Here is a 25,097-nt window from a genome sequence, read left to right on the forward strand (position 1 = left end):
AGTTTTTTTGTTTTTGTTTCTACTTCATCAGAGCGAGTAATATTTATGTTATTCTTACAACTCTAATACTTAATACTGCCTTTATTTTAGTACCAGATCATCAATTAAGTATGCTCACTACTAAAATTTCTCTAAATCCTTCTCATCAATCATTACACTGTAAAATTTTCATTCTCTACTTGTAGGAAGCATTTATATGTATTGTATTTTCTAAGATTCTTTTTTTATTTTTTTTATTTTTTTATTTTTTATTTTTTAGATTCTTTTTTTAATGTTTAAAACTTTGCTGGTAATAAAATCTCGGGTCATACTCTGTCCTTTCCTTTAGATTCTTGAAAATGTTACTCTGCTGTTGTGGTTTGTGTTTTCTTTTTTTGGTAAGTGTCTTGGCCTTTTTCTCTGGAAGTTCAGAAAATATTATTTTTTATTTTATTTTAATTTCATATAGTTAGCATACAGTGTTATATTAGTTTCAGGTGTACAACGTAGTGATTCAGCAATTACATACATCATCCAGTGTTCATCATGATAAGTTCGGTCCTTAATCCCCATTGCCTTTTTAACCCGCTTTCTCCTCTGATAACCATCAAATTGTTCTCTGTAATTAAGAATCTGTTTCTTGATTTGTCTCTCGTTTTTTCCCTTGCTCATTTGTTTTATTTCTTAAACTCCACATATGAGTGAAATCATTGCATTTGTCTTTCTATGACTGACTTAGTTCCCTTAGCATTATATTTAGTTCTTTCCATATTGCTACAAATGGCAAGATTTAATTCTTTTTATGCCTGAATTATATCTATATAGATATCTATATAGATATATATTTCACATCTTTTTTTTTTATATATTTCACATCTTCTTTAAACATTCATCAGCCAGTGGACTCTAGAGCTGCTTCCATAGCTTAGCTATGGTAAATAATGCTCTTGTAAACACAGGGGTGCATGTATCCCTTTGAATTACTATTTTTGTGTTTTTTGGGTAAAAAACCAGTAGTGCAATTACTGGATCTTAAGGTATTTCCATTTTTAACATTTTTGAGGAACCTCTGTACTGTTTTTTCACAGTGGCTTCACCAGTTTACTTTCCCACCAACAGTACAAGAGAGTTCTTTTTCTCCCCATCCTCGCCAATACTTATTGTTTCTTGTGTTTTTTATTTTACCCATTCTGACAGTTATGAGGTGGTCTCTCATTGTAGTTTTGATTTGCACTTCCCTGATGATGAGTGATGTTGAGCATATTTTCTTTAAAAAAAAAAGATGTTATTTATTTATTCATGAGAGATACAGAGAGAGAGAGAGGCAGAGATACAGGCAGAGGAGAAGCAGACTCCCTGCAATGAGCCTGATGCAGGACTTGATCCCAGGACCCCAGGATCACGACCTGAATCAAAGGCAGACGCTCAACCACTGAGCTACCCAGGTGTCCCTGTTGAGCATCTTTTCATGTGTCTTTTGGCCATCTGGATATCTTCTTTGAAGAACGTATGTTCATTTCTTCTGTTGATTTTTAAATTAGATTATTTGGGGTTTTTTGGGTGTCAATTTATCTAAGTTATTTATGTATTTTGAATACTAAATCTTTATCAGATATCTCATTTGCAAATATCTTCTCCCATTCAGTGGGATGCCTTTTAGATGTGTTTATTGTTTCTTTTTATTTTAATGTAGTCCCAAACACTTATTTTTGCTTTTGTTCTTGTTCCCCTTGCCCCAGGAGATATATCTAGAGAGAAGTTGCTATAGTGGATGTCAAAATAGTTACTACTTGTGTTCTTTTCCAGGATTTTGGTGGTTTCAGGTCTCACATTTGGTCTTTAAATTCATCTTTAAACTTTTTTGTATTACCTCTTGTCTCTTTTCTATTCTTTATTAACCTATGTTAAATGTGGCTATACCTATTTTCCCTTGAGAACTATTTTAATTTTGTATTGCTACCATAACAAATTACCACAAACTTCTTGGCCAAAAACAATACCCATTTTTGTTTTCCCACAGTTCTGTTGTTCAGAACACATAGCAGGCTCAGCTTAGGGTCTCACAAGTGAAGAGTTAAGGTTGCCTGGTCCAGATTCTTAACTGGAGGATCCGGGTAAAAATCCACTTCAAGTAGTTAGCCAAATTTAGATTCTTGTGGTTATAGTAATAAACTTTCTGTTTTCTTCCTAATTGTCAGCCAGGGACCACTCTTAGCTCCTAAAAGTTGCTCATATTCTTTCTCTGTCAAATGTCTTCCTCCACCTTTACACTAGTGATAATTTATTGAATCCTTTTCATGCCTCAAATGTCTCAGACTTCCTCTTCTGCTACCAGATAGAGAAAGCTCTATGCTTTTAAGGGCCCATCTGGAGAATGTGGGATCATCGTCCTTATTTTAAGTTATGGTGCCTCATAACATATCATAATTAAAGGAGTGATAAGTCATTATATTCAAGTGTGCTGAGCATTAGAGTCGGTCATCTTTCACTGGACATTTAAAAAATTCTACCTACCATAAGCACTTTATAATTTAGTCTTCATTCATTTCCTGTCTCTCCTGAATTTGATTAGCTCCTGCTTCACATCTTCCTGTTATTTGTCCTTTTTATTTGGAGTTGTTTTTTTTTTAATTTTATGAATCATGGTGTTCTTCTAATTCTACAATCACTTATTTAAATATAAAATCCCTGAGGTGTTGAGTTAAAATTTTCCTCTGCTTTGTCTGTAGATATGTGTGTGTGTACGTGTGCTTTCCAATGGTTTTGTTTGCTGAACTGATTCTCATTTCTTTTCCTGAATCGGCAGAAGACACTTTGAGATGAGTAGAGTAAGGTGATCCCACGGCTTACTTGACTTCATACTTCAAGACCACCTTCTTTTGCTGTCATTATGGCATGTGGATTTTATTATTTTTATTGTTGTTGGTGGTAGTGGTAGTTTTTTTTAACAAATAGTACATTTTTTTTCAAGTCTGGTTTCTTCTGATTCTTTGACACAATCTTGGTTCACGAGAGCCCTTTATTTGTAGTCAGCCCTTTTTCCCCCTTCACCATTAAATATTCAAAGGAAACATTTCCTCTCAAAGGTACCTCACTCTCTGCCTAAGGGAGTTGACCACCTCTGGCACTGTGCTTTTTCCATGCTCCTTTCTCTGATACCTCAATAACTGATGCTCTAATCTACCCGGTCTCAAATTTTTTTCAGTGTTTCCCATCTCAGAATTTAACTTCAAAAACTGTCTACAAATTAATAAAAATAATATCATTAGCCTAAAAGGAAAAAAAAAAGATCAAAATGATAGTTCACAAAAGAAGGAATACAAATACCACTTAAGTATATGAAAAGACATTCAACCTCACAAATAATAGAATTATAAGCTAAGACTAAAATAAGAGACCTATTTTACTGATTAAATTTCCAAAAATGAAAATGCTTCATAGTTTATCTTGTTAGCTAATGGTATGGGGAAAGAGACAACTCTTAAAAATTGTTGTTGAGGGTGCTATTTGAACCAATTCCTGTGGATAATGGAGACCTGGTAATAGGATATGCCCCCAGATTTGGCTTCAGGATGGATGGGGCTGTTAGGTGGGAATTTTTCACTATTAGCATATATTCATTAAAAATTTACTTTTCAGTTTCTTTTAAAAAACGCAACATTTCCTTTGTTACTTCATACTGTAGATGGATAACAACTGTTATCCATCAGTGGGGGCAGCAGTACTTTATTCTAAGTATCATTTTGCAACATAAGAGCACTCAAGAGGAAATGAATACCAAGGACAAAAATCTAGGGAAATTCTGGCATTTGACGGAAAATAAAAGAGTGAATAGAGGTACAAAAGCAAGACCAGGAAAAGGCCTTCAAATAAAATATCAAGATGACTGGACATAAATAGTATTCAATACTATATTGTGTTCGAGCCAGATAATGATTGAAAGCCAGGAGATTATTGATAACACTAATAACCACATTTCCTGAGAAATAATGAAAAGAAAACTGGGAGCACAGTAGAGAAAGGGATGAGGCTGTGTTGAGAAAATGAGAATAGTTTATGATACTACTGAAAGATTTGTATTAGTGAAGGAGAAGAAGTAAGTTACAGGTAGACATAGAGTACACAAATGTGCACACAAAGACTACCTCTATGTAAATCTCCCAATAATGCAATAAATGGATTGTGTAAATATAACATGCATAATGATATTATAAATAATGTTAGTTTGGAATTTCAGGAAAGGATGTAATCCTTCATGGAGACTTTTATTTGACAAATAAGAGACTAGCATACCCAAAGCCACAATTCAAATTAATGACTTATTCATGTTATGTGCTTTATACATTGTAGACATAATAAATGGTAAATAAAGACATTGGTGACTACAAAGTCAAATTAGGCAGCAATACTTTGTACAATTTGGATTACAAATAAATCTATATTAGTAAAGAAAACCAGGAGCCAGAAGCAATGTAATAGCTTTTTCAAATTAGCCACCAAGGTAGTCAATTACAATTGTACTTAATAGACTAGTGAACAGAAAGGTTTTTGAGAGTGGGAATGATTACAATGCTGTTGCATAAATTGTAGCTTCAAAAAGCACTGAAGTAAAAGATGCCCAGTTAATCATTATGATATTGTTCATGTGTGTATGAAGAATAACTTGGGAAGTCCGTGAATTCTGATAAGACTGAATATAATGAGATTGAACTCCTCCGTTCCATAAGAGTTTTCTTTGTCTGGCCATTATCATAATGGACTTTTAAGGAAGAAGCAGATATTATAACTAGAATTCATGTATACAACAAAGCCATTTTCATTTCTTTGCAATAGTTGTTTCATATGAGAAGAACATGAGAAATAACCTTATAGTATTGACAGCAAAGTAGGTTTGACAGCTGACTGTTGCAAAGATTCCTGTGTAATTATCCTACCTAACCTCTGGCTCAGGATAAGTGTTTCTCATATGACCCATACTTCTGAAAATACTGAATTTCAAAATGTCTGTTCCATGTATATAGCTATTGACATCTGCAATTATTTAACCTTCCAGTTCTAGAGTCCCATTGGTGATTCTTCCATCAAAAACCAAGAATGGAGCAAAGCTAATAACAGGCAAGCCCTCATTCATGCTGCTTTATTTATTTTTTTCTCCCTGCTGCATCTAGGGATGCCTTCCACTTTATGCCTCATGGCAACTGCAGCTCTTTCTGGCAATAATATGAGACAAGTTTAACTGAATTTCGAATGTATGGGACTTGACTCCCAGTAAGGGTGTTCTATTTATACTGAACTTTTTTATAAAAATGAAAAGTTGGATCTGGAGAACAGAAATGGAGGAGAACTGTATTCATAGTAGGATAAGGAGATTAAATATAAAGGGCTATGGGATTCATCTTTTATGAGGTGCTGCTGGAAAGGAGAAAAGCTTTTAAAAAGTGGTGACCATGATATAAATTCCATATTTAGGCAGGTGAGATATTATGAATAACAAAGAGTATGTGAAACAGCATTGGGCATAAGTGAGAAGATTCAAGAGTTGTAGTCAGGTTGACAGTCATCTAAAGGGTTAAGCCATACCTGTGCATCATAGTAACAGCAGTGATCTGTGTTGAGTAACCGTTTGTCCGTTACAAAGTCTGTTTGCATTAGGATGCTATTTGCTTCTTGCACAGGCTAGGAAGTTAAGTATCCTTATAATTTTATGATCAGGTAAGTGAAGTTCAAGGAAGACTAGTTATTTGTTCATAATCACACAGCCTGCTAGTGAGTGCTGCCTGTGCAACTCCCCAGTTCTGTCTCTTCCTCCTCTTTCCTCTTTATCATATTTGGGTAAAGGTTAGATCCACTTGTGTTTTGTTTTTGACACTTTTAATCATATCTCTAACATTGCTCTGTGGCATTATATTCTGGCAGTTGACGTGTAAAGGAGTTCATTCCTACATTCTTTGCTGACAAAACTTGTAGTGTTATTGTCACATTATAAGCATGTTAATATTTATAAAGAAATACAAATGATTAGACCTTTATTTTCTAAACGTGGCCTCTTTTTACCAAGAAAAGTTATTGGATTGCTGGCTTTATTTATTTATTTATTTATTTATTTATTTATTTATTTATTGGATTGCTGGCATTTAAACCATTTGCTCTTTTAGTGATTCAGATTAGTGGCTCTTCTTTCTAGGCAAAAAAAATCTAAAAATTACTATCTACTGGAATTGATACTAAAATTACATAAAAAGGATTGAAAAGACACCAACTGTGAAATATGAATGTCACAGAATAAAATGGTCTCTCCCCAAAAATGTCTACTTCTGCCTTTATTTTTTTTAAGTTGTATTTATTTATTTGAGAGAGAGAGAAACAGCACACAAGATTCAGGGGAGGGGCAGACAGCGAGGGAAAGGGATTCTTTAAGCAGACTGCCCACTGAGTATGGAGCCCAGTGCGGGGCTCGATCTCACAATGCTGAGATCATGACCTGAGCCAAAACCTAGAGTCAAATGTTTAACTGACTGAGCCACCCAGGCACTCTATAATTCTGCCTTTAAATTAAACCAACTCACTGTTTAAATACTTTTTTTTTTGGTTTTAGAATATCAATAAAAGACTTTGATCATAGCTAGAAAAATGCAAAAGTGCCTTACTTTATTAAATGTGCCATGCTTATACAGTGTTATTTGTACTATTTGGAAATATAACTCTATACTTGTGTACCTCTTTATTTACCTCATGGGAGACTTTTTGGAATTTATGTATAATGTAGATAAAACACTGAGCTATTTGTTTCCTAAACTACTGTATTGACCATGATCTAGTCAGTTAAAGCAAATTCATTCCAAGTATTTCAGTAGGGGAAATTTAAAACACAAAATGCATTATAAATATGATAGAAGAGCTGAAATGGCATAACATGAGGCATTCCAGGGGTCAGCAACAGCAGGAAGCCACAGACACCCCTCTGTTTGGAGGGAAAAAGAAAGGAAGGAAGTGAAATAACCAACTCTAGGACCTGAAATGACAGATCCTCTCTTGGAAAAATTCAACCTTGAAGTCAGCCAGTGTTAGAGCCTGGTAAATGGCTGACATACTTATGGAATAAAGTGGTGAATGAGACGGATAAAATTCCCACTCTCATGGTGCTTACACTGTATGGAGGACAAAATATATACCTATATACAGAAAAAAATGAAAAATATCAATTAGCAATCATTGACAAGATAAATATAAAACAGAGTGGTAAAGAATTATAAACCTTTATTATTCTCATAGATTTTTTTTGTATTGATTTGATTTTTGAAACACTGTATTGAAATAGTGGTCTCTTAATTATTGAGTTTTTGGTGCCCTCTCACTCATCTCATGCTAGTCTTGTTGGGGTGAGCCTGTGATGTCCGAAAGAAGTCCTAGGTATTTTGTGTGAGCAGCTAGGGGAATGGAGTGGCAATTGGTGACATATGGAAAGCTAGGGAGAGTAGCTTTGAGGGAAAAAGTAAAGATTTACTTGTGGGGCACCTTAGGTTTCAAGTAGCTTTTTAGATTTCGGATAGATTTGTTAAATAGGCAACTGGATACACAAATGTAGAGTTCAAAGAGGGTTCAGAGCTGGAGATGCAAACACAGGAGACAACACACGGAGATGATATTTAAAATAAGAGGGTTAAATATGATCAGATCCAGGGAGATTAGATGAGAGAATACGTAAAAGCTTTTTAAAAATAGTGCCTTTACTGAGATATATAATTCACATGCTGTATAATTCCTGCATTTAAAGTGTATAATTCATTGTTTTTTAATTGTGATCACATATGCCTAACATAAAATATACTCTTTTAACCATTTGTGATCATATGCTTTAGTGGCACTAAATACATTGACAATGTGGTGTAACCATCCCCACTATTCATTTTCAGATTTTTTGTTTGTCATTTCAAATTCTGTGCAAATTAAATACAAACTCCCCATTCCTTTCTTTCCCCCAGTTTAGGTAACTTCTCTTTTACCTTTGTCTCTTTGGATTCGCCTATTCTAGCTATATAAGTGTAGTTGTACAAGTTTGTCCTTTTGTGTCTGGCTTACTTCACTCAGCATAACATTTTTAAGTTTCATCCATGTTGCATCAGGTATCATAATGTTATTCTTTTGAAAGGCCAAGTTGTATTCTGTTGCATTTATATACCACATTCTGTTTATCCATTCATATTTTGATGGACTTTGAGTTCTTTTTATGTTTTGGTATTATAAATAATGCTACTATGAACAAGTAATGCTAATATGAACACTGATACACCAGTATCTCTTTAAGTCCTTACTTTCAATTCTTTTAGGTATATACCTAGGAGTGGAACTGCTAGATCATATGGTAACTCTGTATTTAACTTTTTGAGGAACTGCCAAGCTGGTTTTCCATTGCAGCTGCACCATTTTATATTCCTACTAGTGAGGCACTAGGGTTCCATTTTTTCCACATCTTTGCCAAAACTTGTTGTTTTCCATTTTTTTTTATAATAGCCATTCCAGTATCTGTGAAGTGGTATTGTATAAAGCTTTTTGTACAATATTCCTCCCTCCACCATTTCCTCTCAGTAAAATATAAGCTACATAAAATCAAGTACTCTGCTTGTTCACTGCTTTATCCCCAGCTGGGCCAGACTTAGTCTTTGCTCAAAAAATATGTATTGACTGAATTAATGAATTTTAAATGTTCAGTAAGTGATAATTGGCTCATTTAATAAGTGATGTTATACATCCATGCCTATGTTAGGTTGTGTGTTCTCTGCTGGACTTAATGGTTTTATTTTGTTTTTATCAAATGGCATGCCTTTGCTTAGGGAAGGATAAGAGGAAATATATTGAATTTATACAGAAAGAAACTGTCTCAAACCAGTATGGGAGAAAAGTCAGTGAAAGAGTTCAAAAGTGAAATTAGAGCGTTGTGGAAAAGACAAGCAAGAGCTAATGTGTTACCTTCACATTTGAGCACCAGGCTGGTGGTATGAACATGTTGAGTCAAGGGTGGTAGCTGCAATGTCTTTTTTGGGGAGCATTTCTGGCTTCCATTTACTTTTCCTCCAAAACTTTCTTGGGTGAGGAAGTTTTCGTGTATACAGGTATGCTGTTTTGTCTCCTTTGTGTCTGCAGAAATTAGGCTAGTTTCTATATATGCTAAATTCAAAGAGGTCACTCTTCATATGAAACTCAGAAAAAAAACTCAGGATCATGAATTTTGGTAAGCATTATATATTTAAAATGGTACCAGTCTCTAGAGTCTGGAAATATGCACCTTATCAATTTTATGGAATTTATTCACTTTCTGCCTTATACGTGTAATTTGAAATATGATATAAATGTCCTTAATAATTAAGATTATCTACCATCTTCTCAGTTAATTTTATTTATTGTATTTTCTTCTGAAGTTAAGGAAAGCAAAGCTCTTACCAAGAAATATCATTCTGCAAAGCAAAACTGAATAAGGCATATGCTGTTATGACATTTAGGGACATATTTAAAGAAATATTAGCAGAAAAAAATAAAGAAATATTAGCAGAAAAGAAAAACCCAGTGATTATGAAGGCTGTTACCTGACACTGTCCATATTTGGTTTCTATACAGTAGGGGAAAATAAAGTATGTTTTTATGTTTATATGTTATTAATCTAACTCTGAAAAATGTATTTGTGAATGAGTCTAATTTCCCCTAATTCTGGTACTTCTCTGTCTTCCTTAAAGATTAACATCGATTTTGTTTTACTCTGTTACAACTTTCTCTGGAATTTTCATTGTAAAATAAGGAGGTAGGGTTTAAGATTAGCTGAACATCTGGATCCTGGGTCACTGCTTCTCTACAATAGCCTAGGAGCAAGATTTAATAGTGTAAACGCTATTATACTCACTGTAGAAAAAAACTGCCTGGGTAATGCTTGGAGAGGAAAAAGAAAATGATTTACAGTGGACCCAAATGTGGCTCACACATGTATTCTCCCTTTTTTTTATCTTTCAAATCAAGAAGGTCAACTACAGTTAGAAGAAAGTCTGTTACAAACACGGTGAAAGAATGAGATAATCAGGTGATTGCAGATAGCTCTTCAGTGCCAGGAAATCTTTACAGCTCTGTTTTATTTTTTTGATGGACCTGGAAGACACATTTTCTTGCCACATCCACTATCAAGAAGTATGTGCTGTTTCAAAGAAGCATAAAACAAGAGCGGATAGAAACTAGTTTATTTAGTATAGATGAGAGCTGTTTGAAGGGATCGAGCAAAGAAGGAATGTAATCAGAACTATATAGAACTTAATGAATAGTTAATTTTTTTTCATTCATTTCACAAACATTTACTGAGAGTGCCTACTCTATGCCTGGCACTGTACTAGGCACCTAATTTTAAAAAATCATTAGGCCTTTTAAGTCTTGAGCCACAATAGTCAGTGAACACATTTTTATAATGCCTTAGTCTCCTTGCGCCAGCAGAAACTGGTATTCAAAAGGGTAGAAAGAGCTTAAAAGATTAAAAATAGAAGTGCTTGATATGTCATAAAATTAAACATAGAATATCCATATGATCCAACATTTCCATTCCTAGGTATATTCCCAAAAGTATCAAAAGAAGGAACTCAAACAAATACTTGGACATGGACTTTCATAGCAGCATTATTTTCAGTAGCTAAAATGTGGAAACAAATTCAAATGTCCATCTGCTCATGTTCAAATGAACTATATTTGTGTATCTACACAGTGGGCTATTAGCCACGAAAAGGAATGAAGTACAGATGCATACTCCAATATGGGTGAATCTTGAACACATCATGCTAAGTAAAAGAAGCCATACACAAAAAACCACACATTATGTGATTCATTTTATATGAAATATTCCTAATAAGCAAATCCATGAAGACAGCAGATTGATGGTTGTTAGGGACTGTGGGAATGAGGAAATAGGGAGCACTTGCTAATAGTTATGGGTTTCTTTTGGGGATGATAAAAATGCCATAGAACTAGATAGAGGTTGCACAGCATCATTAATGTACTGAATGATACTTAATTGTACACTTTCAAATATTAATAGTTAATTTTATGTTGTATTTTACCTGTTAAAAAATAGATCTCTAAGAATCCAAACAGCATGCAGCTCTCTTATATACTGTGAGAAGAATATATATTAACAGAGGGGACAGCAAAATAAATGGAAATACAGGATTGCAAATTGAGATTGTTTCTAGGAAAATAAAGGGATAAGATGGATAGGCTTTCCTGAAGAACTTATTTGTAATTTAGGTGACCTTGAACCCATGTCTTAGGCCTCAGTTTCCTTCAGGGGCATGTTTTTATTTTTGTTTTTCTGTCCCCTTCTTTTCTCCTCCCTCAAGAAGAGGTCAGGAAGGAGACTCTGTGATCTAGTTGTGAAGTTCAAAAGTCCTCATGCCCAGGAATAACTCAGAGAAATACTGGATGAGGATTCCATTCACCGAGGCCTTCTCAACTCTAATATTTCAGGAAGCTTAGCATGAAAAACAGAGATGGCAAAATTATACTAATTACTTGCCACCAAAAAGACAAAAATAATTATTTTGAATTTATAGCTAGCAGAAGACTGTGAATGAAGTTCAGGTTACCAGTTAAATTTTTGGAAACCAGAATTTCAAATGAGAAGGCAATAAACTGGCATTTTTAGTGTTATCACTTGCTCAGTGGTCTTTCTGTAATCTTTTTACAAGGGCTGATTTCAAGCAAAGTTAAATCAATAAGTCCTCCAGAGCTCTTCTCAAAAGAAAACCTAATCCAAATAAATTTTACATTTAGTGCCAGTAGCTGTAAGCATAATATGTATAAGAAAGATAAGATATAACAGAGGGGCCACACGCATAGCTTCAGGCATCACCATAAACACGGATAGAAAAAATTAAAATCTAGAAAAAATTGAAAGGCTTTCAGATTAGAAATAAACTAGCAAAGCATATTTAAGGTTTACCAAACTGTAAGATGTTCCCTCCGTAATCTAACCCTTACATGTTTTTTATTCCTAACATTTTATTTTCACCACTAATGATTGGACACTATGAGAAAATTTGTGGTAAAGGAACCACCTTCCAGATGGTTCAGTTCTGTTCAGATCTGCTGTCCTTCCATGCCCAAGTATTTGAGACACTTTAAAAATACTGTGTACTTTTATTTTTACAAAACATTTATGTACAAAAGATTATGGCTTAAAAAAATGACCAGTAAATGTTAGAGTAGACCCTATATAACAGAGAAGAGAGAACAACTTAATCCTTTAAAAACATTGATCAAATTCCTATCTGTCTTTCTCAGCAGTTCATAATGTGGGAAAAGATCTCCAAATACTATGGCAATGTTATTATTTTTCCTAGGGACCTGAGAATTAACAGACGGGTCAAGTGTTTAGTGATGCTGTTAGAGGATCTATTTAACAATCATGCTACTGGTAATTCTGTTAGAGTAGGAGAGGGACATTCAGCATCAAATATTATCATGCAGAGGAGGTATAATTACAGAATAATTGTAACTGTGCTACCCTCAGTGTGGTGTCATGTGGTCTTTTTTTTTATGTGGTCTTTATTATACTTTATCAGCTAAACAGGTAATATACAAAATTTCCCTTCTCACACCTCATTTTATTTTTTTAAGATTTTAAAAAATTTATTTATTTATTAGAGACACACAGAGAGAGGCAGAGACATAGGCAGAGGGAGAAGCAGGCTCCTCACGGGGATCCTGATGCAGACTCAGTCCCAGAACCCTGGGATCACAACCTGAGCCAAAGGCAGACACTCAACCACTGAGCCACCCAGGTGCCCCTCACACCTCATTTTCTTTCTTACCTCCTGTCTGGACCACCCACATTTCCACACCTCGATCTGTAGTTGTGCAATGTTGTCATCCTTTAAAAGATGAATGTAAATCTGTGATAGCTCCCATGAGTGCCAATTCAGAATCTTGGTCTATTTCAAGGTAGCAGACTGCAAAGAAACCTGTGGAGAACTTGAACGCCCTGTACTGACTTCCAGAGTCTGTACTTACAGAAGTTATTTTCATTTTATATTTGTCATATATTTGCTTCTTAATTATGTTCATATTATATTTGTTAGTTTTCAATCTTTATATTGGTTTCAGGTTACATTTTTTCCTCTTTTGTAAGGCAGGACTCTGGGCAGTCCTTTCAGTAGCTACCTCATTTACAAGGATGTAAGTTTGTGGGGCACCTGGGTGGCTCAGTGGTTGAACATCTGCCTTTGGCTCAGGTCATGATCCTGGTAGCCTGAGAATGAGTCTCACATCAGACTTCCCACAAGGAGCCTGCTTCTTCCTCTGCCTATGTTTCTGCCTCTCTCTGTGTGTCTCTCATGAATAAGTAAATAAAATCTTTAAAAAATGTAAGTTTGTAAAAAGTATATAGTAGAAAGAGCTGGAGAAAACCTACAGGACCTGTGATTTGCTCCCTTTTAGTCCTTACTAAACATAGGGGAGCTTAAGGACCTGAATTTTCAAAGAAATCCAGGTTAGATCACATTTTCCCTTTCTCCCAAAGACATCTATTTGGCGGTATAAAAGAAGAGAAAACCGGGGGCTAAGAGTGAGTAACTTTCTTTTGTTTTAAACGGTGTTAAATATATATGTATATATAGTTTTTGTGTGCTGACCCAGCACTAATGATCTCTAGTAGCGTATAGAATTAGAAGTGAGTCAATATGAGTTGTAACCCCATTTTTGCCACTAAATAGGTAGTAGAACTTGGGTAAGTCATTGACTTCTTTAGGCATTGGGTTGCTTTGTTATGACCTCAGCAGGTGAAAAGAAGGAAATCTATGTGACTTTGATTTGTAAAATACATTTTGTGTCCTTGGTGTATACTACAGGTCACCTCTGCCAGAGAAAAGTAGTTTTTTAAAAAAATTCATTAAATATTGATTGTATTGTATTTTTATTTATTATTGAAGTGTAGTTGAACTAGGTCTTTTTAAAATCCACAATAATATCATTTCTTCCCTGGAGAGGACACTTCAGTGTTGAGTCTCAGTTAAGAACAACTGTTTAAAAAAAAAACTGTTTTCTCTACATATATGTATATCCTGTCTTTCTAGCCATTTTATTAACATCAAAACCAGCAGTCATGCTGGATTGTTGCCTTGTTGCCTAGATTGCAGCCCATCTGTTCTCAACAATAGAATATGAGTAAATACGTGCTGATGATTTTCACCGTACATCCTATAGGAGCATTCGCCTTACCCCATTTACCCCATTGCATGGTATTTCCCTGATGGCACAGAGCCACAGTGCCATAGCAGTTGTGCTGCAAATTTGATGATGGCGGATGGTGCTCTTTACTTTGAGAGTGTGTAATTCCCCTCAGGGGGATCACATGTTTATTAATGTGTCGCAAGTTGCTTGCTTCCTGTTATCTCTTCTCAATAAATAGGACTATAGTGTTCATAGGATGCTGCTTTATTTTTAGCTTTTTAAATCACCTCCTGATGAACAGAAACAGTAAACAAGTATTAAAACATTGAAAGTAATTTGGAAATAGTGCTATCCTGGGGAGTCTGGAATTCCAGACATTACCAGACAGTTGTAAATCAGCAGTCACCTCACAGAGATGAGGAATAAAAGTTGGGAAAGTAAGAACATCAAAGTGTGCTGATCTGGAGCCACTTTCTGGAAATTAGGGGTCAGTTGCATTTATAAAATAGGAGAAGGGGACAACTGGGGTGAGGAGTTTGTATTTTTCATCAAGTGTACTCACTCTTCTCCAGCCCACTCAGATATTCCAGATGAAAAACAGAAAGATTTATCTGGATTCTTTGCCTGAAACTAATTAAACACCAAAGAACTGAAGGCATCCTCATGGTCATGTTGTCTATCTCACCTGCCTTTTAAACACTCAGGGTGGCTAGACTGGAAAATGGAAATCTAAAGAAAATAGTGAAGAGGGATGCATTACTAATGATGAGATCTAACACTTCCTGAGTGCTCCTGGAAGATGGTCACTGCCCAAAGCTCTTTTTGTGTTTTTGCATGTTTGACTCCCAGACCAACCTTTGAGGTCTTGAGTATTATTTTCTTCTTATATACACGAGTAGATGGAAGCCTAAGGAGTCAGGTGACTTTCCCTAATTTTCAAAAGTAATGAGTGATCAAGCTGGAATATGAACCTCTTACAGTTGGGTTTTGGAGATCTTGCTCTCAACCCTGACTGTATAAAATATGTTGGGCATTTGATAAAGAAGGTATGGGAAAACAAACAAACAACAGCAATCAGTAGTTTGAGGAGAAGGAAAACCCAAGACTCGGGAGTTTAAAAGATTAATGTGGAGTTCCCATGTAGAATTTACTGATTTACTTCTTAGGAAAGTATGTTCTTTAAGAATTCTAATGTGTACAATTATCAGAATTATTCTAAAATATGCATATTTTCTTACTATACATTGGAAAGTGTCCTAGGATAGTTAATTGCTTAACTTAGGTAATTATTTTTTTCTGATAATATTATCTGAAAATAAGCCCATGAAGAGCATGCTCTAGTCTGTGCTGGAGTAAAATTAATAAATAATGCATGAGCAATATTTCTGGCAAAACCAAAGAGGCTATTTTTTTCTACTTGGGTGTGAAGCTCAAGCTAAAATTTAGCACACTTTCTTTTCTCTCAAAGCTGTTTCTTTTTCCATATTTTCCATGCTGAGAGATTGACTCTAGTTTTCATATACTCATCTGACAAAAGTTCTTCATCATCTTGGATACCTCACTTTCCTTTACTCCTTCACTCTCATATCAATTCTATATCTTAAATATAATTTGAACATGGTTCCTCCTTTCTGTCTCAATGGCCATTGCCTTTGGAGCTGCCATTTTTCTCCTGAATGAATGATGTTGTTTTCTGATTATCTCACTGCACTTAGTCCTTGGTTCTCTCCAACCTATTTTTCTCACTGTGATCAAAAAAATCTTTCCAAAATCCAAATGTCTTCAATTCCTAGCATAAAGTCCACATTCTGCTGTGGTTTACCTGCCTCTCCTTCAGGCTTCTGCACAACGATCCAGTCTCAATCCCCACTGTCCCTTCATAACTACTTCATAATCCAGCCACACTAAGGTATTCGCTATTCTTCCAACACATCATGTCTTCAAGACTGTGCATACTATTCCCTGAAAAAGCCTTTGTTAAAATTGCCATATTCTTACTCATTTTGTAAGACAACCAGGTATCGCAACTTTTGAAGTCTTGTTTCTCTCTTTGACACTCCTGTGGTAGCACACAGTAGTTCTTTGTAGTGCTTCTCACATTGACATTCACCTATTTACTTGTGTATCATTTCTCCTGGATTGTGAGGAGCCAAGAGCAGGGAATTTATTTTATCATTCAAACAAAATCTCTGAACACATTCTTTCAGGAACTTTTTATTGATTGACTTTAGTTAAAGGTTAAGGGTTTCACCTATGAAGTTTATTTTATTTTGTTTTATTTTATTTATTTTATTTTTAAAGGGAGAGAGAGAAAGGAAAGGGAGGGGCAGAGGGAGAAGTAAAGAGAGAATCATAAGCAAGTTCAACACGTAGTGTGGAGCCCAATGGAGGGCTTGATCTCACAACCTGGAAATCATGATCTGAGCTGAAATCAAAAGTTGGTGATTAACAGGCTGAGCCACCTGAGCGCCCCTCTTCCCAACCTATAAAGCATTTTAGACCTGCTTGTAGGCTATTATACAAAGGTAAAGACAGCCACATTTAATAAGTCTACCTAATAATTTTGTGGTAGTTTTCTTTGTTACCCAATATAAAGCTGAGTAAATAACTATAAAGGAAAACTCTACTTTTCTCCTCATTCTCAGTACTTCTGAAATGGAGTATGTAGGGTTTTTTCCCACCACACCAAGCAATTTTGTAATACCAGCTGGATGTGCTACAGTTCAAATCTGTTCTGATACTATCTACTTGGAGATAATATCACACCCCACAGGGTAAGACTCAATCCCACAAGACTGCCCCTGTCTCACAATTCAGATATCAATTGCAAGTCCAGATTGTCACCTGTGCTTCTGACAGACTGACTGTAAATCAGAGGTTCTCACAACCCCTCCTTGGATTCAATCATTTGCTAGAATGGCTCACAAAACCCAGGAAAACAGTTTACTTACTATTGTTGGGTATTTCAGAGGATAGAAATGAATGGTCAGATGGAAGAGATGTGTGGGGAAAAGTGTGGAGGAAGAGGCACAGAACTTCCATGTCGTCTCCAGGCATGCCACCCTCCCAGCATCTCCATATATTCATCAACCCAAACTCATCAAATCTTTTTTGTTCTAGAGTTTTTATAGAGCATAGCCTGAAATTCCTGCCCTCTTGCCTGAAGGTCAGTTAAAAATTCCAACCTTCTGCACACTTGGTCTTTCTGATAACCAGCCCCATCCCCACTGAGGCTTGCCAGGGACTTCACCCCAAAGCATCTCCCTAACATAAATTCAAAGACAATTAAAAGGGGTTTACTTTGAATAACAAAAGACACTCCTATTACTCAGGCAGTTCTGAGTTTCAGGAAATCTGTGGCAGCCAAGACCAACTATATGTTTTATTATGCCATAACCAACCTACCTATTTTCTGGCTATTCTCATCATGTCATATAGGCATTTTTAAAATAAAGCAATAATTTAAATCAAAGAGTTGCTTAAATGTCCAGCATCTTGGCTGAATAAGGAGGAAGACTTGGGGGCTATGATCTGTGTACACCAATGTGGAGCGAGAAGTGCCAACATTACTGAGTACCAGTAACAGGCCAAACAGATTTTAATTCATTATCCCATTTAATACTCAAACACCCTCCACCTAAAGTTCCAAGGTGTTAAATGGGTTGCTCAAAGTTACAGAAATAGTAAGCAGTAAAACTCAAAGACAGGACTTTGATACCCAAGTATACAAGTGAGCCATTGGGCACTTACAAGTAAGACATTCTGTACAAAACCTTGAATTTAATGTTTTATGCTTCTCTTTATTCTCACTGCCTATATCAGCATGACTGACCCATAGCAGTGCTCAGTGCATGTCCAGAGACATAAACAGCAGAGAGAGTGCAGTTTACAAAACAAAAAATAAAAAACAAAAACAAAACTTCCTTTAGTCTACTCTTTCAGAGATCTCTGAACTTGATTTCTGTTCTCTTGTATTTCAAGTTATAAACCTGATTTAGGAACCAACAGGTTGTAAAATGAGATACTGATATAATGAACTGATTCCATAGAATTTACCAGGGTGGAGTTGTCCTTACATAATACATTAGAATAATTCTCTTGTCTGACAACCTGGCCTCCAGGTCCCAACCCAAATGGATCTGGGTTTGTAAAGATAATAAGCTTGCTGTATTTTTATCTGAGAATATTTTCTTCCCAGACTCATCAATAAGCTCTCCACTTATCAAGACAACCAGTACTGTATGAAATGAGCAGCTTTATTCTTCTCCTTCCATTATGCTTAATAGATCAGTTACATTTTTCTACTTCTCTGTTGAGTTTGCCAAGTTTACCATAAACCCAAGGTTGACTTCCTTTCTGACCTAAATCTACCTTTATTTTTTTTTACATTTCTAGATACAGAAATCCTTATTGAACATTTTTTTCAAACAAGAATTGTATATAATACAAAACTTTTTTCTAGCAAATGAAAAATATACAAATGGTTTCACAGAACCAAGCAGTGTTTAGCTGAGTGACAAGAAGAACCCTGTGGAGTAAGCCATGATACCATATCATTAATTAGTGGAGTTTTTCCTTTTCTTTCTCTCTCTCTTCCTCCTCCTCCTTCTCTCTCTGTCTCTGCCTCTGTCTCTCTGTCTGTCCCCTTTAGCGAAGTAAACATCTTGCGTGGCAGCACTTACTTTTTGTTCACACCAGACCATGTATTTATTCTGCTTCATTACAGAAACTCTACATACTGTATGAAAGTATCCATCTCACTGACCGTGGGTGAAAATGATACTGGACTCTGCTACAATTCCAAGATGAAATACTTTGACAAAGCTGAACTTAGCAAAAGCAAGGAAATTTCATGCCGTGACATAGAAGATTTTTTACTACCAACCAGAGAACCTGAAATCCTATGGTATAAGGTATGTACTGTGAATGATTATGTTCCTTATAAATAGACTAATCTGTATCTTATTCTTGGACAAGTTGGATAAAAAAGTTATATGAATATGATGAAGTTTGGCTCTGCCCTCCTAAAATACAGCAAGTTGTGCTGGTCATTAAAAGTTTTCAAACCAATAGCTTTTATAAATGCTAGTCAATATTTGTATTGGCGATCCATTACAGTAAGCTGTTGTGTTTACGTTTGTATCTAGTTTATATAATTCCTTCAAGTCTATTATAATCTGTGTTGATAATTTCAGGAACTAAAATACATTAAGCATCCATTTCAGAGCTCTTGATAAAAACGTTCCTAATGTTTCCAAACAAGGAAAAGATTGATTTACTTCCATGAAAAAAATGATACACTAGCTTTATGAAAAGTTCTGTTTAATGGAAGTATCTTTGTGTAGATTCTAATCCTATTCACATAAAGCATATATATTTTTAAAAATCTGATGAAAATTCATAACATTATAAAAATAGCGCTAGGTAAACTTTTTTCAAAAGCCAAAAGAAATTTTAGATTTAAGGAGAATTATCCAACCCCTGTCCTTCCTATCACATAATTGACTTTCTCTGAATTTTAAGATGAGAATGTACCCTTCAGCTTATTTATACCATCAAAAGAATTTCCGTTTTTGAGTGTATTCAAGAAAATACAAGTACTATGAACATCTGTCTGGAACATAATATCCTTGATTTAAAGAGTACTAGTATAAAATTTGCTTTGTTCAACTCCCTGGAAATAGGAATGTAGGAAGCATGACCTCTTAGTAACTATATCCACCAATATTAGTATGTATCTGAGTAATACTTAATTTTGATTCTTGATAACAATCAGTGGAGGATTTAGAACAGCAAGGGAACTGTTGAAATTTTTTCTACTTTTCTGTTGAATTTCTATCCTAAACACTGTCAAACAGCCCTCAAATATTAGCACCACTGATCTCTGTTTCTGCGCAGATGAGGTTTATTTTTCCCTTTTTCAAATTATGTGAGGATTTCTCACCCTGATTCTTGCTGGTTTGCCTGCTTTCCACAAGCCCTGATGATTGTCTCAAAAGGGAGAGGTATTAGGGGAGTTTGACCCAAGATCCCTAAGAACAGAAGTTTTTTTTTTTTTTTTCTGGTAGTCATGTGTGTACCTTCACCTTCATCTTCTATACATGCACACTCAGACACACACTCAATATTTAAAATGGCTGACCTTACATTGTCCCTTTATTCATGTTTCCACCATCACCCCAATCACTGTGACCTTAAGCTATAAAGACTGTCACTAGTGGAATGATTGGAGGAAATGTGGTATATATGGAACTTGAAAGTCTTCCAGATTATTTTTCCATAGTCATGACAATATGTAGCCCATGTATTCAGTATATAACTTTTATTATGACAGTTTATGCAACTAATATGAGGATATAAGATGCATATTTTTGTCCGAAATAACTGGATAATTGTCTCCCCCTTACTTGAAGGTATTGAACCACATAATCAAAATAATAGTCTGCAAAAATTTTATTTAGCAATAAATATTTTTAGAAATAATACTATCTCTGAGCAATGTCGAAGGGCTTAAAGCTATTTTATCTTCATGGCATTGATTTCAAATCTGGCAAGAGGAAATAGACTTCTGTTCTGCCAAAAAGAGAAAGCTCCTGAGCCAACATCATTATAATCCAAAGCTTAATTTAGAGACCATAATTTGGTAGACCCATCAACAATGAAAATAGATATTTATGGTACTGTAAAGACCTTGTATATAAATGTTGGCCATTTCTTTCACAAATTGTGGAACATACGTGCTATGAAGAGATAGAATTATTTCTAAATGTAGTATTAAAAGACTTAAAATATTAAAATAGCATTTTCCTTCTACAGAATTTTCTACTTTATGCTAAAATAATATATCTTATATTTTATGCTATCAGTATCAAGATGGTTAATTTCACAGTCATCAAATGTGTAGTATTTGCTTCTAAAAATGATGTTAGGAGTAATCTGTTTTTTTTTTTTTTTGTTAGGAGTAATCTTAACAAGTATCCCTTATATCTTTTAAATCAATATATATCTGATTTAGAGACACTAATCTTAGAAGTTAATAAAATGGCTCTTGCTAGGGGCAGCTGGGTGACTCAGTCATTTAAGCATCTGACTCTTGATTTTGGCTCGGGACATGGTCTCAAAGTCATAAGAGTCATGAGATCAAGTCCCCTGTGGAGCCCCATGTGGGGCTTAGGACTCTTTCTCTCCCTCTCCCTCTGCCCCTCCCCTGCACATGCACCTACAGGCACGTGCGTGTGTGTGTGCTATCTCACTCCAAAAAAAAAAAAAAAAAAAAAAAAAAAAAGGTTACTCTTGCTAAAAAAAAAAAAATACTCTTCACATTGAGGTAGCTGACTCCAGGAGATGTGAGAAGGTATGAAAATTTTTAGAATTAATCCTAAACTCTTTAGCGCTTTAAAATACAACTTTAGAAGCTTTTGGTTTCATTATTTAAAATACTTTTCTCTGCTTTTCAATTATTGTACTTACTACAGACATTCTGTGTTTCTCATGCAGGAATGTAGGACAAAAACATGGAGGCCAAGTATCGTATTCAAAAGAGATACACTGCTTATAAGAGAAGTCAGAGAAGATGATATTGGAAATTACACCTGTGAATTAAAATATGGAGGCTTTGTTGTGAGAAGAACTACTGAATTAACTGTTACAGGTAATCATAGTCTCCAATATTTCATTTGCAAGTAATGAAACTACCATTTTAAGTTGACTTTTTGTGCTGCATATTGATTTTTTCCAATCTATGCAATGAAAGAAGTACTTAACCAAATGCTGAGTGGATTCCTATAAGGTAAAATTTATTCCTCCTTGCTTTTAAATCATCCTGTGCTGAAATGCATTTGAAAGGTTAAAGAAAATATGCTTAGGGAATTACAGAAATGTTAGCTGTTGAAAGTACTTGAAATAATGAGTTTACAGTTTCAGAAAATTATGCTTGTATTTTGTAATGGTATCATTTTTGGAAACACTTTCTAAGGTGTTGAAATAGAATATATGAAATCTACCTCTGTCTTCCTGTCTTGCTTCAAATTAGAAAATTTGCTATTTTTCTGATTTATCACTCTGTGAATCTGACATATATGTTCTCATGAATTTGAAAATAACATAATTGCAGGTACAATAATTGAATAATTGTATGAGGTGCAGTGAATGGTGTCATTCCTGTCTCTGGTTGCTAAGGTAGAAGGGCATTTGAGCAAGATTGAGAACTCCATCTATAATAATGAATCTACAGATCACTAGTCACATGACCTTATTGGAATCACCACAGCCTTCACAATATCAATTTATTCATGTATAAAATGGCAGTGATAAAATTTGTCCCTTGTATAGTTCATTGGATTTTTGCAAGGATCTATTGAGGTAACATAAGTTGAATGAAATCAGTTTGTATAACAGAATTATATCTAGATGTGCATTTTGGTCATTGTATGTCAGGTAACATACCTCTTTTTACTTTATAGTTTGCATCTCTAAAAGTGGTTCCAAGAGAACAAAAAAGGGGGAGAAACAAGAGCAATATTAGGGAGTTAGACATTGTTCTTATCTTACTGAGAGAGATTCTTCTTGATGACTTTTTGCATGATCCTATTTATGAAACATATACAAATAAGTTGACAAAGGATATCTTATACGTTAAAGAGATTTTCATTTGTTCATTGATTCACTTAATATAGTTTTCCTGTTTATGAAGGGTTTTGTGCTAGTCACCTTTGTCTTATAAAAATTGTCTTTACTTTCAAACTTTGAAATTATGATATATTTAGACATAAATATTACAATTCAATTTCAGGAAATCCGCTTGATGAATAGTAGTTATTCTGGTCTAAAGAAAATTTGGTTAAATTAAAAAGGTAGTCTTTGGTAATGCCTTTGATAAATATTAGACCCAGTAAATAACTGCCACTTGCAATATATGATATACTTAAACAGTAAACATGTATTCAGTCTTGTATTATGTACATATGGTATGCATATGTGTGATGTATAAGTAGTTTGGTTTTCAATTTTGCTGTGTTTAATAGGTCTCTATATAGAGAATTACAATGAACACTTTATCACTCTACCTCCTTATCTGTTTAATGGAACAGTGAAAAATATAACTGTTTATACCTGGGTTTTCTTTGCAATAAATATTGAGGTTTTTTAATTATTTATTTTTTGCTTTTAATTTATACTGAAGTAGATTTTCCAAGAGTAGATATAGAGACAAGGGAATTTAAAAATATAATAAAAAATATCTATCTGTAAAGACTATAGATTATACTTCTAGCCTTTATTCTTTGGAATATAGAGAGCTAATCCTTAGTAAGCACATCTTTTCTTTTCCTAGAAACATTAGGATACTAAACCACTATCTAGTAAGAGGTAATGAAAAAAATCTCACAGACTAGAAACTGGCTCCCAGATGGAGAAATGACTTAAATGAGGCTATTTTATATGACCAATAATAGAATTATTTTCCTCTAAATGCTACCCAGGGCTGCTATTTTTGTAACTTCATTTCTCCCAAAATATCTTTTATTTACTTGAAAAGAAGGAATAATTATTCTGTATTATCCAAGAGGAAGTAGATGAAAGTTTTAATGAAAATTTTCATTCAACTGATTATCCTGAATACCTCTAATTTAAGGAGCCTTACCTATGACATTGATTTGGGCATATAAATTATAAAGCGAAGTTTGCTTATATACAAAATTTTGGGTGAATTGGAGAGCTGCATGACCAATAATTAAAAATGGCATATATTCAAATACATTTTAGGTATTAACAAGTCTATTGGCAAGATATGTTTTTTTCATAATTGTGCTTTAGTGTAACACTAAATTTGGCCTGTGGTCAAATTAAACAACGTGTCTTAGAATCCAAATTATATCTCTTACTGTAGCAGCAAAGGTGGGAAGTTCTCTGGATGATAATGAACCAGTATTGTGTATCTTGATTTTCTGCATATCATAATCATACTGTATTTAATATAAATATTATGCAAAGTATGATATTATTATTTTAGTGGATGTGCATTAGCCAATGGTAAGCATTTTGAAGTGTGTTAGAACGTGTTTCTTTAAAATAAGAAATAATTCTATATGTGAAGAGAAAAGAACATTTCTAGATAAAGAAAGTGGCTAAATGTGCAAGCAATGTTGTGAGCTTTGATGGGAGATCTTTCACTTATTTTTTTTCTTTTCTTTTTAATTATTTATTTATTTATGATAGTCACAGAGAGAAAGAGAGGCAGAACACAGGCAGAGGGAGAAGCAGGCTCCATGCACTGGGAGCCCGATGTGGGACTCGATCCCGGGCCTCCGGGATCGCGCCCCGGGCCAAAGGCAGGCGCCAAACCGCTGCGCCACCCAGGGATCCCGATCTTTCACTTATTAAAAGTGTATGTGTCTACTCAAGTAAAATAGTGGTTCAGGAAAACAGACCATGGGGCATCCAGGTGGCTCAGTCACTTAAGCGTGTCCCTTTGGTCACGATCTCAGGGTCTCTCAAGATTGAGCCCCACTTTGGGCTCCCTGTTCAAGGAAGAGTCTGCTTCTCCCTCTCCTTCTGCCTCCCCCCACCACCCTCCTGCTCATGCGCACACTCTCTCTCCATCTCTCTCTCAAATAAATAAATTAAATATTTTCAAAAAATGAAATAAATAAATAAAAGGAAAAAATACCACAATGAAAAAAATAATAAACCTGTTCATCACTGTTAGTATACTTTCAACATTGTTATTTTTTTTTTTTTATGTAAGGTGTTTTGGCATCTGTAGCCTCCACTCTCTTCTCTAAGCCTCAGCCACACTGAAATTTTTACTGTTCTCCAAAAATCCTCCCTCTGAGCCCTTATTCATGGGGTGCTCCCCCCGGAATACTTTTTCTTGCACATTGTCACAGGACTGATTCTTACTCTTCCTTCAACGCACAGCTAATATG

At 34.9% G+C, this 25,097-nt stretch overlaps 1 protein-coding gene across 2 annotated transcripts in view; it reads left to right on the forward strand.

The window, feature by feature from the left end:
- Positions 1–25,097, forward strand: part of IL1RAPL1 (interleukin 1 receptor accessory protein like 1) — a 1,348,418-nt gene that overhangs the window by 783,290 nt on the left and 540,031 nt on the right. For both annotated transcript variants that reach the window (XM_038587125.1, XM_038587126.1), the window contains 2 exons: positions 18,899–19,085; positions 21,670–21,823. In XM_038587125.1, coding sequence (XP_038443053.1) covers positions 18,899–19,085; positions 21,670–21,823 — 341 coding nt within the window. The remainder of the gene's footprint in view (positions 1–18,898; positions 19,086–21,669; positions 21,824–25,097) is intronic.

This window comes from Canis lupus, chromosome X (assembly GCF_011100685.1).
Source record: "Canis lupus familiaris isolate Mischka breed German Shepherd chromosome X, alternate assembly UU_Cfam_GSD_1.0, whole genome shotgun sequence".
Classification (NCBI taxonomy): Eukaryota; Metazoa; Chordata; class Mammalia; order Carnivora; family Canidae; genus Canis; species Canis lupus.